Genomic DNA, 16,855 nt, shown 5'->3' with positions numbered 1-16,855 from the left:
GAGGGAGAGAGGGAGATTGGGCAGACAGCATCACATATGTAACCCCAGCACTGGGGAAAAGAGGAGGGAGAAGCAGGGAAGGGGAGAGGGAGAGACACAGAAAGAGACACATACACTGAGGGAGACAGAGACACACACAGTCAGACCTGACATATACAAAATAAGTAAATAAAAAGAATCAATAAAATGCATTTTGTTTTCTATCTTTAGAGATTATGATTTTAAAAGAAATCAACTGTAGCTCACAATTATTTGAAATATCTACATGTGTTCAGTAAACCTAGACAGTGTGGAGAGTTCAAAGCTCCAGCCCGGCATGTGCAAACTGTCACCCACATGCAGCCCAACATAAAGTCACAAACTTACAAGACAGTGAGGTTAATTTTGGCAATGCCTTTGCTTGGTTGTCCAACATGAACTCTGTAGATGACGTCACGTAGCAATGGCAAAGACTCCCCATGACACACGCACCCTTCCCTCCTCCTCTTCTACATAAAGAACTTTGGAAACTATGGCTCAACACCCATGGCCTACTTTTATTTCATCTCTCTGTACTTTAATTTCTCTCTACAACTTGTCTTAGAAAACAGTACTGTCTAGCAATGCAGTCAACGCTTCTGTACTTTACACGAGCTGTTTTTCACCCTGTGGTCTCTTCTCTTTTGATTGTTATGATTTTGGGGTCTGAGCTTGAAAGCATATTCTTTGGTACTGAAGAAAGTTGGCATTCTAATAACCTGATTATCTCTCAACATAAAACCTCCATATTTTATTTTATGATGGCTCCTATTTATCCGCTTTAAGAGCAGCACTGAAGTTCGCTAGAGTCTCTGGCTCAGCTCTCTCTTCCCTGGTTTGATTGACAATATTAACCCTGTAGTCCCCTTAACACAGGGGGCAAGCGGCAGGTTCACTGTTCCTGTTATGTTTCCTAGCTTTTGCTGGCATTGCTTTTAAAGATTTGCTTTTTTTGTTTATTTTGTGTGTGTGCATGCACCGTAGGCTTTTACACTGTGTATGAGTGACATTCCTTTCTACGTACAAATTTCTAATTGCTTCTAGATTTTATTAAATTTCTCCTCTCTATTGAGGTGACAAATAGGCTTTTAGTTTAATTGCTTAGTAGCAGAGTTTGAATATTTATTTTGTAATCATTTGTCTGAACTCTTACCTGAAATTACTTTCTTGTTAATCCCTTGGGATTGTTTTAATTGTTGCCCAGTTCAGCTGGGAGAATGCTATCACAGAGCTTTCTGTCGTCTCTGAGGAGGCTCCCTCTTTGCCTTGACAGTGGGAATGCTTATAAATTGTCACTTTCAGAAGTATGATATTTATCTACATTTCCTTTCATTATGAGCTTGCTAATGTTTTGTGAGATGAATAGATACAATCAAGCATGAAATTCATGGGCTGGCATGCATTAACGTTATCATACAATACCCCCATCACAACCAATCCACCAGGACCACAATGCTAACAACATATTCCAACCATGCTTAATAATTTCCCCTGACTTTAGAAAACTTCAGACCCATTTATCTTTTTCTAGTCTTTGCTTCTTTTTGACTAAGTCTCAAATCCTCTCACTATTAGACATAAACTTTGCTAAAATCATTTAAATGCAGCACTGATCCCCATTACTCTTTTTCACATTGTTTATGATTTTTGATAATGCTCTTGGATCCTATAAATCCACGAATATGTGCTGTAATACAGAGCACGGACTCAAAAGACGGGAAAATAATATAACAGTATGAGTACATTACTGGTTATTATTTATAAGTATTTTCCACTCCTTCATTGGTTCATCAATGAACAAATGCTTACTGAGCCCTTTGGTATGCTGGGAGGGAAGCTCTAGAGAGTAATGCTATGTTCTCAGATCTCATAAAACAGTGACCACGAATCCTCCATATTACGTTCTGATGCACTCACTTTGCAAAATCCCACCTGTAGAGATGCTCTGCTTACATTGCTTCGAGGGTTAAAAATCTTAGCCCTGTGAGCATTTGTTTTTAATGTGTGTGCCTCATGTATGCAGGTTCCCTTGGAGTACAGAAGAGGGTGCCAGATCACCGGGAGCTGGACTCGGAGGTAGTTGTGAGTCACCAGATCTGGGTCCTGGAAACTGAACTCCTGGAAAGAGAACTCCGTGTACACTGGAAGGGCAGCAACGACTCTTAACTATTCATATATCAGCCCCTTGCCCTGGGGTTTTGAGGCAAACTGTCACTCATAACTACACATGTTGCTGTTAAGTATCATCCATCCGGGAGTTTGACTAGACAGGAGTAGGATTCCAGCCTTTGAGGTCTGATGTAGCCAGATAGCTCCTATACGCTCAGTGGACAGCTCTAGGGCTTGACATCGTTCAAGGAGTATGAAGAATACCCTTTCTGCTTGGGTAATAGTGGGGCCTCATGCACATGAGTCATGCATGCTACTACTGAACTGCGTCTCTAAACTTCATGCACAGTATTCTTACACTAAAGATCTAGAGCTACAGCCAGAAGGATCTCAGCTCTGAGGCACTCTTGATGAAGAATGTCTAAGTCCCGCGTTAGACCCTGCTCCGTGCGCTGGGGCACGCGGGTTCTGCAACCCATCAGAGCTTTGCCCTCGGGAACTCTACATCTTTTGCAAAGTACTTCGCTGAATGCCTCGTGATGAGCTTCTCATCCTCTAGAAAGGCAGTAAAATTATTTTCTCTGTGGATAAATCGAAATCCAATGCCTGTTCAATGCCACCAAAAAATAATGTAAGCTGTAACTGCAGAGTCCCGTTCATATTTCTGTGATTCTTAAGTCCTCTCTCTGTTTATGAATTTTCTATAATGGTAAAAACACTTTTGAGTTTGTCTTACTAAGGAAAATAATCCACGGGGTTTAATGTGAAATTCCCTGGTATGGTAAAGCCTGAACGATGTTCAGCCTTTGGTTTTTACTCAGAAATAGCCTGTAGGCAGAAAAATAAATTTAACAGATATTCCCAGCTACCTGAAGAAATCAATAATCATAAAATTTCTTCAACTTTAGATCCTGTTTTTTCGAGTGTTGTCTTTGTTTGATTTATTGTTGCTTTCATTCGGGTTGACCTAAACTGGCCTCAAACTTGAGGTCCTCTTGCCTCAGCCTCTAGAATACTTGGATTGTGAGCATGTGCCACCATACCCAATAAATTTGAACCTAAAATGTACATGCTCTGTGTTCTACTTCACAGTAAATGTATAATTTCACTTAGTATTATATATCAATGGTTTAATTGCTTCTCCTTAGAAACAACTACCTTTTGAAGGTACCCTTGGAATATGTGTGAGCATGGGTCTGAATCTCCAGCTCTGATCATGACAGTAACTTCATGGACAATGGAAATTTCTCTTACAATTAAATATTATATTTTATATGTGCATACTATATATATACATGTATACATGTTATGTGTGTATGTGTTATACATGCATTATACATATCTGTATGTGGATGTGGTTTACCTGCATGTGTGTATGCATATCTGTGTATGTGAAGATCAGAGACCAGCATTGGATATCTTCTTCAATTGCTCGCTGCCTTTGTAACTGAGTCTTAGTGAACCTGGAGCTTACCAACTTGGTGAGCCTAGCTTGCCAGCAGGCCCATAAGCCCTTCCAGCTCTGCCTCCACGGTGCTGGGATTTCAAATGCACACCATCATACTCAGATTAATTCACACCATCACACCCAGATTAATGCACACCATCACACCCAGAATAAAGCACACCATCACACCCAGATTTTACACAGATGATGTGGCTTGGAACTCAGGTCTTCATACTTAGATGAAAGTACTTTACCAATTGAGTCACTGTCTCCCAGTGTAGATAACATAAATTCATAAATAAATAACATACATGTAAATTCACATTTACATGTATGAGGAAAACCTTTTCACTTCATATAAGCCAGACTGACAACTGGGGAGTTTCATCTTCAGGATGTGGACCAAAGTGACGGGAAACCCCTTAAGCAAGCTTACAGGAACTTCTTTCTACATGAGTATATTTATTTTCACAGTTTAAATTGTTTTTATGCTTCAGTGGCCTGATAGAATATATGTTATCTGGGCCAGTTTACTCAGGGAAATACTTTTTCTAAAGATTGTGTATGAAGACTTTATAAGAGGTATTCTTTATGTTTCTATTGACATTGTAATTTTATCATTTATAAACAGGAGAGTTACATATGACTCAAACTCACCAAAACCACATTTGTCCTTCATTTAAATTGGAGACTCAGTTTCAGTGCAAGGATTCTGACATGTGTAATGAGCACAGTATGATTCTTTTGTTTTTATGTTGGGGTTTTGACTGTCCAGGTTTTTGAGTCACTCCGCAATTCAGGGGAATGACCAATGGGCGTGGCATGACTTTACTAGGAAAAAATAATCCAGCATTCAATTTGCAACTGAAATATTGGGCTAGCACTTTTTACGCTGTTGTTTATAAGGCATGCCACCACACAATTCCCATTTTATTACACATTTATGTGTCAAAATATCTAAGCACATATTTTAAACAAAGTGTGCTATTTAAAAATGTATTCAATGGGACCAGGAGTTAAGAGAGATGGGTATTTTCGCAGAGGGCCTGGGTTTGTTTCCAGAAAATAAGTCCAATCATTCCCAACAGCTTGTAACTACAGTTTAGGGAATCCGACACAGTCTTCTGGCATCTGTACACACATGGTACATATGCATACACTCAGGCAAACACACACACACACACACACACACATAGAGGAGAGAGAGAGAAAGAGAGAGAGAGGGAGAGAGAAATTAAAACGTATTTAACAAATAATCTTTTTGAATACATTCTGTGTGCCTAATAAAAGACAACTTTCTATGCATTTTATTGACAAGGTGTCTTGCCATAGCTCAGGCTGGCCTTGATCTGCTCATCCTCCTGCTTCTGCTTCCTGTTTGCTTGGACCATGTTTATTTTTGAAACCTCAACATTAAGATGTTGCAAGGAGAACTCCTGATAATGGATTTCACATGTATGCAATGCATTTGTGTATATATGAAACCAAAATGTTATGTTTTGTGTTTTACCCTTTGCATTAAATAGGGTATGCCATGTTCGCTCTTCTGGTCTTGACAGGGTGCCAACACGGCCTGGGAAGCATGGCTGTAAGCATGCGGACACTTTCCTTACGAGGCTTTTTACACTAATCTGGAGACACTGAAGCTAAAGGGCATCTACATTTGTCTGACATGTCAGGACAGTGGGAGCCACACACAGCGTTTCTGTTCCATATTACTGGACATAGTTGTACCCTGCAAGAAGCACCTGTTAAATAAAAGTCAGCTTTGTTCGCTGCTGAGCTCACAAGCTTAACACCATTCCTGATGGCTTTAGGAGCCCGAGTTCTAGTGTCTATGGAGTATGTTTGGTGATTAAAGCATGGTATTTTCAGGGGTGACACAAATCATTGGAAGTGGTCCATTAGTGTGCACCCCCATACTACCACATAAATAAGGAAATAATAATCCATGTGAGTCCAAAAGGTAGATCCATACATATGGAAAGGAACAAGGGGAATCAATTGTGCAAATTGTTAGTCTGGTGGAGTCTGAGTCTTGGTGAACTCTTTCAAGTTCCATGTAAGAATGCTATCCCAGGAGGTTTAGAGTAGCTAGGGTGGCAGCTGCAGCAGCTGGCTCCTCCTCCTTCTCTTTCTCCCTCTTCTCTTCCTCCTCTTTCTCCTTCTTCTCTTCCTCCTCCTCCTCTTTCTCTTTCTTCTCTTCCTCCTCCTTCCCTTTCTCCCTCTTCTCTTCCTCTTCCTCCTGCTCTTACTTCTTACTCCCCCTCTGTCATTTAGAACCTAATTTAAAAATCTTCTAACTTTATTTTTTTGAGATTTTCATATATGAGTTAGGTCTATGTTTATGTCACTCACCCTATTCTAGTTCTTTCTCCCAAAGCCCCATTTCTTTCCAAGTTCATGGCCTTTTATTCTTTTATACTTATTATTGTGGCATACATACATATATGTCTACATCATATACATATACATACATACAAACACACAGACATACACACAGAGACACACACATATAGTATACACACACACACATATATGTGTATCTGAGTTTATCACTATCAGTGTTGCTTATAGGTGTTCAGCGATAACTGCTTGGAACTGTATAATCTACCAGGACTGACACCTGAAGAAGACTGACTTTTTTTTTCTCTTTAGTAACCATTAGTCGCCACAGTCTCCTCTAGGAAAAGCTTCTGAGAACGCTCCCATGCACATGAGCATGCCAGTTGGTGTTCTCGCGTTGTGTCAGTCAGGTTTAGGCAAGCACATCGCTGAGGTCTCCAGTCTACAGCTATCCCTGTCACCTATAGAAGACACTGTCTCCCAGCAGACGTGGAAAATCTTCTTAAATATCTTTGCTGTTTTGCAGATTGAGGTTCCAGATCTTGAGAATGAAAGCCACAGAGGTGACGAGTCACGAGGAAATGTCACAAAGGCTCCCAACTGAACATAGACAAGAATCTCAGATGTCTTCGCGTCGGCTAGGAGAAGCTTAGTAGTCTACTTTCTCATGGAGATGCCTTGTATAAACTGGTCAGATCTGAGTAAATAGAGTGGAGAACCCAGGGGGTGGGTGGCAGCCTCCTCCAATTGCTGAGTAGCATACCAGTCACAGGACAGCATTGAACCACACCCTCAGTGGCAGTCACTTTAATGATGACATTGAAATTAAGCACAATGGGAAGATACACCATGTCACAGTGGAGAGGACTCAGCAGCAATAGACGGCATTTTAATGGAAGTTATACAAGTCCTTAAGAAGTGAAAAGATGTATTTGAAGTTGGTAAGTTATTTTCATGCTGTCTGTAAGTCTCTAGAATGAGCCTCTGTGCGAATGACACAGGCCCAGGATGTCTGTTGCCCGTCCCCTGAAGCACAGACTGGTTATGTAGGTGATAGCCACTGTAAGCCACTGTCATCTGGGACACTCCTTTTGTCACCTGTGATTTTGGGTCCCTTTAGTGATTGCATTATATTTTTCCAATGCATTCTACATTGAGTTTCATAGTATTCCAGAAAATTTCAAACACCACTTTTTATTACTCAACAGCTAAGTTTATCCTGACTTGATACTCAGGCAAATTGGGGATATTGTCAAAAACGTTCCTGTTGCAGAAATCTAGAGTAGCAACTAAGCTTTCACACATCATACTGAGTGTGGCTGGCACTCAGTAGGCAGAACACACATAATAAAAGCTGTTCTACTGGCAGGTAAAAATCCCTGAAAAATAAACAGTGGCTCCGAAAATTGATATGACGTGAGTTACAATTAGATGAAAAAGCCACGAAGGCCGTTCACAATGGAAGAAGAAATTCTGAGGCCACTGTCTGAATTTGTTTTCTGGCTTTAAGGAAAGTTATATGCCTCGGTTGTTACTCTCTCAAAGTTCTGTTTGTTCCTTGTGAGCATCCAACTCTGTAGGTGTCGGCAGATAAGCTAAGAAAATGAAGATGTTGACTCTTATTTGTGGAGTAAAACAGTTCCCAAGATGGGAATTCATAAGACACCAAATAAAAATTTAATGTAATGATAAAGTAACCCAGGAATCTATATCATACAATATTCTTTTGCTCAGTTCTGGAGGGCATGGGACTAGGTTTGAATCGTTTTGGCCATGAAGTCTTGTCTTGTTATTTGGTTATAAGACTTAAAGGGAAAGGGGGAGCACAGGGTTCTCTGCATTACGTCGGGAAAGGGGAGGCACACAGGATTCTCTGCATTACGTCTGCAGTCCTAGCTCAGGGGACTGAGGCTGCTGAGGCTGCTGTCTTTGATATGTGAGTTCAAGTGCACCCTCCCTCTTTAGAGGCTGCCAACATTTGTGTTTTCTTCAGAGTCATCTTTACAGGCACCATCACATTTCTTGTACACAATGGTCCTTCCTGAGGTTGTTCTCCAAAGGGCAAACTTAAGAAAAATGTCTCTGGGCTGTTCTTTGACAAAGATGCCCATAACAGTACTTAAGACAGGCAACAAGCTCTGCAAAAACTCATATGAAGGCGCATACCCAGCAACGACAAGTAGGTAAGGGAATCAGATGCCTCTGGAACTTATACCAGAACACCAGGACACTGGGAGTGGGGCAAGATAAACAAATCAGGTTTGTTTCCAGTTGAGACTAGTTTTACATTGACTCAAGTTAGCTTTTCGCTGGAGAATGGTAGACTGTATGGTATCTGAGTCATAGAATCCATATAGCAGGCCAAAAAGATATCTGGGTATTCAGGGACAGTTCCTCCTCTAACCTTAGGAGAGGGGATTGGATGATGTGAAAAGCACTGAGCAGATGTGGGAGGGGAGGTGGTCAGTCAGAGATGGATGGTCAGAGGTGGAAGGTCCAAGGTGGACAGTGGGAAGTGGACAGTCAGTCCTATCCAGACCATTCCTATCTGTCTGGAGAAGGCGTCTGCTTCTAAAGACGGCTAACCAGAGGGCTGAGAGTGATCGAAACTTCTGAAATAAACCATGGCAACAGGATTTTCATGGATGGTTTCCCTTGCCTCCCTATCAGTGGGCCTCACAGAGATTTCCCATGAAAGCATCAATTTGCAGGAGCCTGAGTCATGATACTTTCATAATTTATTTCCCTCAGCTATACTCAGCCTCAAGAAGTAGAAGGGAGTTAGGGAAGAAAGCGCCTTGGCAGTGATGTGAAAAACCCTCATGGCCAGCAGGCCCGTTTTATTCTTCCTTTTCCTCTCTATATCATTAATTACACATTAATATTCAGTGCCTCCCAGCATGCAACATCCTCTGTTACTTGTAATCAGCGAGCACACACCCAGGGGTAGGGAAGCTATCTGTGCTCAGTATGTTCAGACAGAAGGAGCCAGTTCTGTCTTTCAAGTCTCAGACAGGGTTGAGAGGGGAGCCTCCTGATGCTAACAGTGTAGGAAGCATTGGGAACTCAGGGTGACCAGAGCAGAACATCTTACATGACTCAGCCCTCACTCACAACCCCCTGCTGTGATCTGGGTGACCGTGAGTAGGTGGATCCCCTTGTGTTATTTTTATCTGTAACTTAGTAATTACTTCAGAATCAGCAACAGCACAATGCTTTGATAAGCCCAGAACAAAGGAAGAGAATAAAATAATGTAAACATGGATACTATATGTATGTATCTCAAACACAATACAGAATTAATAAGACTCTCTCTCTCTCTCTCTCTCTCTCTCTCTCTCTCTCTCTCTGTGTGTGTGTGTGTGTGTGTGTGTGTGTGTGTGTGTGTGTGTGCTAGATTTAATGACCTTCACCCAGGCACCAAATATCTATGATAGGTTCATACAGAACTTGCTTCTTTTCCAATGAATAAGCATTTCGTTTTTAAGTTCTGAAATCTCTGTGATGTTAGAGAACACAGTTAAAGAGGAAATACAGGTTCTACAAAAAGGTACACTCAAATATCTCTATCTATAACCTCCATAGCTACAAGTTCAACTGACCAAGAGCTAAACATATTGTGAAAATAATTTTGTCTGTACAGAACATGGCCAGACATAGCCCTCTTACCATAAGTTTCTGAGTAATACAGCAGATTATATACTATTTCCATTGTATTAATTTAAATAAATCTAGAGACTGAGGAAATTAGGAGGATGCTGTAGGTCGTGGACATATACCATGCTGTTGTATAAGGGACTTGAACATCTTTGGGTCTTGCTATCTTTGGGAAATTCTGGACCAAGAAGAATCTTTTAGGTACTCAAAGATGGCTGTAAAAAAGTATATGTAATTTATAACCTTTTAAATTTAAATCCTAAATGCTCTGCTTAAGTTTCATTATCACCTATAATTGACCTAGAGTTTTAAAAACCTACTCTATTCATTGCTTAAGGGTTTAAAGAAGACATATTCTATATTTCAGAAATTCAACACATGCAAATAGTAGGTCATAGATCACAAGAAATAGTTTTGAATTGTGAGGAATCACAAGTGCAAACGATCACACTGTCTTGGCCTTCTCTAGCCACTTCTTTTTTGTGTCCAATGGAATGTGGAGTAGGAAATGTCCTTGAGTTATTGATCCTGGCCACAGGACCTGCAGAAGACCTGAGTAGACAAATCAGATCTAAAAATATAGAGGTATGAAAATAAAACCTTAGGGTTAAAAATCCAGTGGGACTCTTGAGGCTTTTCTGAGAAGTAAAGAGACACCATTTCATGTGGGAATGAGCCAAAAATGAGCCAAAAAGGTAAAGACTGCTGGGAAGCCAGTGCCGAGGAATCCTACACAGGCCTCTAAAGGCAACAATTACAGCAGACTTGGCACAAACATATCCAAGGAATGCTCAGGAGCCTACTTTTGGAGAGGAGTTTCAACCTTCTGCTGAGGTTCAAGGAATTCAGATGTGAGGATCTGTGTGTATGAACAGCTGAAGGACATCTTGATTAAACCATGACCTGGAGTATGAAGTTACAGGTACCTGAGAACCTGCTTGTAGAAGAGATGACCTTGAGCCTCCCGACAACCAGGAGTTTGGTCCTCCACATTCTAGGGCATCATCTCTACCCATGCCACGGCTGTGCCTCCTGTTGGCTGTGTCTCTTGACAATTGTCTTATTTCTCTTGGGTTTTGCTTTACTAGTTTAAATATGAGGTTAGAAATTTTACTACTTCACAGGGTTTTATGATAATGAGGTTAAGAAAAGAACTTCCAACACATAAGATGCACTACCTTAGGTGTTAGCTATTAAATGTCTCCTGGGTAGTTAGTGTAGCTGGGTGTTTCAATTGCACTTTACCTGAAATAGAGCGGATTCCCCGTTATGACATTCTTAGGAACTGGAAAGTTGTAATCTGCCTCCTCCGCTGCTTTACTCCAGGGGGGTTGATGTAGCCAACCAATGTATTAGTTAAGATGAAATTATGCAATATAATATATAATTAAGCAATACATAGAACATAAAAAAAATAGCTTATTCTGCAGAATCATGGGAGGAAAGATTAGTGAGTGCCGAATATCAAAGTTTCATGGGTGATATATTAGTTGCCTAAAGTCTCATGGTTAAGGAAGATTGAAAGTAAGATCACATGCCCCCTCCAAAAATGTATGCTTTATATATGAGTAAAGTTGACACATATAGGATCAATGCTATATCATCAAAATGATCTACTCTGGAAAAGTTTGAATCAGGAGTCATAGAAAGGGTTGGATGAGTTTTGACAGAGACGCTCACCTTAGAGGCGTGGGGAAGGAGATGGGGAATGGCAAGGCAGGTGTTACTAAGCATGGGGATGGTGCTTTCTATGTTGCGTAACTCAATGCTTAATCCTGCAGAGCAAGTCAAAACCTGCTTCTGTACAAAGCTGCAGAAGAAAATTCAATTAGTAAAAGAAGAGCATCCGCAATGTGCACTTGCCCTGGAAGAGACAGAGCAGTGGGTCCAGAGAAGAAGCCCGCGGCCACGAGGCTGCTGGCTTGGGTCCAGAGAAGAAGCCCGCGGCCACAAGGCTGCTGGCTTGGATCTACTGCTTAGACTTGCACATGTCCCTTTGAAATGGACAGAGGCAATGCATTAGCACTGAGGAGATGATAATATGCAAGGTCATGTCTCTTACAGACCAGGAGATGGAGAAGATGGGGCTCCGGCTAATGTGGTCTGTCTACAGTTTTCCTGTGACCCGGGCCTCATACAGCTTTCTTGACTTCACTCCCTCCATACCTATGTGGTAAGAAGGAGTCCTCATGTGCTGCCCCATAGTTGCCCAGATCATGTTGAGTATCATCTAAAGTATGGGCTCTGCAGCTCAACCTCACCCTCCCTTCCTTTACTTTCTCTACCCCTCCCCAAGCTCTTTCCCCGTCTACCATGCTCCGCTTCCGTGTCAGGCCCACTGTCCATCACACTAGGATGTCTGTTCCACTAAAATCCTCCCCTGGAGGGATGCCCCGGTTCAGGATGCTACTCGGGTGCTAACCAAGTCCACTCATTCCACATGGGATTAATGGGACACAGCTAGGTTAGAGGAATCGACTTCTGGTATGTGGTCCACGGAGTTGCTTTGAGCTCCCAGGACCTGCAGGGTTTGTACTGTGGGCCCTACTCTTTCCAAGGATAGGCTGTGAGCCTTCCTGAGCACCTGTACCCATGAGCTCTCCTGAACCCTGAAACCGAGGAGCTGTATTGTTTATGCCCTGAAGTGAATGACGGGCCACAGTCAATGATCGATATTTGTGATTTTGTTTTTAGAAAATACAAAATAGTTTATTAAAAGGGATTTTAGTTTTTGCTCTTGCTTTTCTTGAGACAAATCTTTCACATTACACCATTCTCACCTAGAACTCACTATGAAAGCCAAGGTCAGTTTGAATTTATGGTATTCCCCTGCCTCACCCTCCTGAGTTGAATATATTTTTTAAAGAGTGAGAAAGCAAACATAAAACAAAACAAAACAAAACATGCAAGCAAGCAAGCAACCAATCCTACCAGTCTTTTGTAATGACTCTCTAATGCTAGATTCAAAAAAACAAAACTAAACTAAGCTAAATATGTAGCAGAACACTCCTGCCCCCAAACACACACACAACAGTCTTAGCAGGATTTGCCCCCCACTCCCAGGTCTAGAAGGGTTCTGGTCACCTCATCTTAGCAAGGTTCTGTCCCCTTTACCCCCAGTCTTAGCATGAGTTTTGTACTCTCTCCCATGGTCTTAGCAAGGGTTCTCCCCTCCCTAGATTAGCAGGGTTCTGCCCAGTGTTGTACAATGATATCGTCCAGTCTCTAGGACCGACTCCCAGAAAAATCTCAGGAACAGAAACATGAGACCAGGTTCTGAGCTCTTTTCCTTGCTTCAAAGGCTGTCAGGGAGACTCTTCATCCTCTGCATCTTTATTTTCTCTCCTGCATGTTTATTGTCACAGTCAGAAAGTCTCAGGGACCTCCTGGTTCCCAGTTCTACCATTCTTTGATTCCTTAAATTCCACGGCCAGGCAAGCTGCCTGTCTATTGAAGTTCATAAGAAAATGATTTCTGATATGACTGAAGTTCTGCCCAGTTGAAGGCTCACTGCATTCTTGTACATTATGGAAGTGGTGAAGGAAAGCCAAACCCAGGAGGAGTTTCATTTTAGCTAATGTGTCTTTTCAAAGCCTACATACTAGTGAAAAGAGTACAATTTGTGTTGAAAATATTAGTGATTATAAGATTTAAACAAGACTCACAGGGAAAAAAGGACCTGTATTTGCTTCCCTTGAACTGTTTATGGGGATAACTAAGGTTGATGTTTACTGAATACTTGAAATTGGCTGAGAGTTATTCTCTCCATTCAAAAAGAAAAGCTCCATTGTAAACACACTGTTCTTTGCCCAGGGCTCTGGAGTCTAACTGATATTCTCTGCATTCTGGTGGAACTCTTACCTTGAACCACACTAGCGTTTCCCAGACTTGCTTAATAAAAAAACAGATTAAAATAGATGACAGTCCCAAGTCTTTGACTAAATACCCCAGAATTTGTATTGTCTTGCCATTGAAAGTAGCAGCCTGTTCCTTTTCATAAATCTCTTTTTTCCAAAATTGTTTTCCTGGACAGAGTTCAAGTAGAATAACCAATTTATTCATGTCAGCCCTTACTCTTTACAATGACCTCTTATTGAGCAATCTGCTAGATGAGAATCTGGTTAGCAAACAATGGGGTCTGCTAAGGCATTCTGCCTGTAGATGTACACACTTCCCTGTTTCTGTTAGTTGAAAATGGGGGGCACAGATGGTTCTAGCTCTGTCATCTTAATACCAATGACTAGTCAACCTGAGATCACTGCACATGTGGTGCATATGTCAACACACACAAACACGCATACATACTTGCAGCTCATCTTACTTGGTGAAATGACTTGTGGCTTCCAGGTCAGTGTCTTGTGGGCGGAGATTGTTGTATACATACTTCACGTCTTCGATTCCCCTTAGCTCAGGCAGTCCTGCATGAAGCATCTATATAGCAACAAAACCCAAAACCAAAAAAGAAAGAATAGATGCAGACAAAAATTAAGCTTCCTTGGCTCACTCTGGCGATAGACATGCAGATATTTAAGTTTGCTTTGTCATGCCTTTCATTTTGTCTGCATGAATGGACATAATTTTGTGCTTTTAAACCCCTCGTAGTTAGTGGTGGGTATAAACAGCCAAAATAACATGAAGGATAATTACAGTTGGTAGACTGTTTGCACAGTAATAACTCCATTGCATTGTCATCATAAAACAGTGAAGAAGACATGACCACATGGCAATTCCTTTGTCAGAATGTTTGGACCTACCATTTAAAATCTGAGCGATTTTGAGAAGTTCCTTGACTCTTTTAAGCCTCCATTTTCTCACATCTAAAGGAGCACAAAATTACCTGACATGTTCTGGAAAAATCAAAACCTGTTTCATCATATGATGGTACACAAAATGCATGTAGTATTAGTTTGAAGAGGACGTGGATGTGTGTACTGCAGAAGGTGTGTATGGTATGGCTCAATCAGAGGTGCAGGGACATAGCATGAAAAACACTTCTTTGGCTCTATGGCTCCACTATATAAATGCAATTTTCTCTGCATAAGGGCAAGTATATTATTTAATTATTTTTAAAGCAAAGAAATCATTAAGAATAGATTTGTGACTTTTCTTCCCTCATCTTTAAGCAGATATCTGTTTCCATTGCACTGTAGTGTGGACGAATATTATTCTTTTCACTTGTATACAATTTTTTTGAGAAAATTCTTTGAATTATTTTTTTTTCTAAGAAGCAGAAGGAAAGGAGGGAGAAGGTAGAGGAGGGGGAAGAGGAGAAAGAGATATTACCAATACTCTTATGACTAATATGATAAATGTTCTGCCTGGAATAGACACTGGTGCAATGAGAAGTTGATCCTATTAATAAGGATGAAGTGTATGTGTTGTGATGGAGGAAGGGTGACGTCATAGGTGATTCCCATGGGAAACAAGTGATTTTCCAACTATTCTTGCCACTGTAAGCCCAGTAAGGCTAGCGGTCAGATGCACAGCGGAGACCACAGTATCCTCGATGTGCTCAGAGAAGGAATCTCTGTGAATCTCCTAGAACACAGAAAACTATGTGTCTGAATGCCAGGAAACAGCTCTGAAAAGAGACAAAGTAAGACATTTCAGCAATAGTAAAGATTTAAAACACAAATTCCAAAAGCGAGAGAGTGCTATTCAGCATGATGTACCAGAACGAACTAAGAAAGATCACCATGGTTGGTGTTAAAGATAGGGTACAAGAGGCCAACGAAGAGGCTGGACTGGGATGGGCTTTGCGATGGAGACAATATTGGGTTTAAATGTAAATAGGTGGGGCCGGGGAGATCACTCACTAGTAAGAGCTTGTCCTGCTCTTGCAGAGGATCTGAGGTCAGTTGCTAGCACCCATATCTACTGACACAACCTACCGTCATTCCTGCTCCAAGGGATCAAATGCCAAAACAACTAAAAACTTAATATATACACATACTATATGTATATGTATACATACACACACACACACACACATACACACATATACACATACATACATACATATAGATATAGGTAGAAGATATAGATAGAAATGATAGAGATAGAGACAGAGATGATATCAAGATAGAGATATGGAATATATATATGTATAGATATACATATATGTGTGTGTGTGTGTGTGTGTGTGTGTGTGTATAAACATACACACAGTCATTTGAAATGGTTGGATACATTGAGAGATGAAACAGTTGAAAGCCACAGTTGTAGATGTGGTCCGAGGAGTCATTAGCACACCTATGGTAAGTGAAACCAAGCCAACACTACCAGTCTTAGAGATGAATCTCCTGCCTGCCCTCATGGATCATTCGTGGCATCTCAACTCTGCCATTTCTAAACCTGATTAATTCTGGGTCAGTTAGATGATTCATCAGGTAAAGGTGCTTATGTCCAAACCTGACCACCTGAGATCAATTCTTGGACCCATGTTTTAAAATGAGCAAATTCTCCTCACCCCTGGCTTTTCTCCTCGTCCCTGCTTCTTATCTCGACTTACAGTTGCATCAATACCCAAACAGCAAGAAAGCCATGTTTTAGTTTCTCCTTTTTTCTGATTCTCTACAGCAGCCATTAATTTCATTAAAAACACTGAGCACCCTGCTACATTCCTTCCCAACCTTTACTGCAGGCATTATGAGAATATTTACATCTATATGATGTTTAAATGGTTTCAGTAACTTTGCTTTACACCTGATGGTGCAAATAAATTACTCTTATAACTTCTGAATTGTCAGCTCAAAATCCAAGCAAGATAATGGGACTCTCTTCACTACAAACACTTGGTCATTTTTCATCTTCCTATGCACTACACAGTGGTGTCTGCACTCTGGTCATTACACTCCTTCATAATGTAAAACTTGGAAACTCTCTCTTATCATTCATATATATATATCCATTATATATTAAATATATATATTTATAACAACTATCTAACTATATATAACTATATATAACTATATATAACTATATATAACTATATATAACTATATATATATAACTATATATATATATGTATATATATATATATATATATTTATTTATTTATTTATTTCCTGGCTAAGAACACCCCTTTTTTCCCCTTCTTGCCTGCTGGAAGTCTTTCTCTTTGACCTCTTTTAAAGCCCTATCTTCCAGTTCTGATCATGTTTTGTTCATGTCAGATTTGAAGTTCCTTGAGAAGAAAACTGGACCTTATATTTACTAGTATGGTGCTATTTTAGTAAGTGGAATCTAATAAACATCTAATGGATAATGACTGCATAG

General features: G+C 40.6%; 1 protein-coding gene across 9 annotated transcripts in view; it reads right to left on the bottom strand.

The window, feature by feature from the left end:
- Pik3c2g (phosphatidylinositol-4-phosphate 3-kinase catalytic subunit type 2 gamma) overlaps positions 1 to 16,855 on the bottom strand; it is a 337,297-nt gene that overhangs the window by 81,588 nt on the left and 238,854 nt on the right. For all 9 annotated transcript variants that reach the window (XM_031383723.1, XM_031383725.1, XM_031383721.1 and 6 more), the window contains one exon: positions 13,899 to 14,008. In XM_031383723.1, the coding sequence (XP_031239583.1) occupies positions 13,899 to 14,008 (110 nt within the window). The remainder of the gene's footprint in view (positions 1 to 13,898; positions 14,009 to 16,855) is intronic.

The sequence above is a fragment of the Mastomys coucha genome, unplaced genomic scaffold (genome assembly GCF_008632895.1).
Source record: "Mastomys coucha isolate ucsf_1 unplaced genomic scaffold, UCSF_Mcou_1 pScaffold20, whole genome shotgun sequence".
Taxonomy (NCBI): domain Eukaryota; kingdom Metazoa; phylum Chordata; class Mammalia; order Rodentia; family Muridae; genus Mastomys; species Mastomys coucha.
The sequence above is the reverse complement of the archived record's forward strand: the minus strand, read 5'-3'. Positions and strand labels throughout refer to the sequence as shown.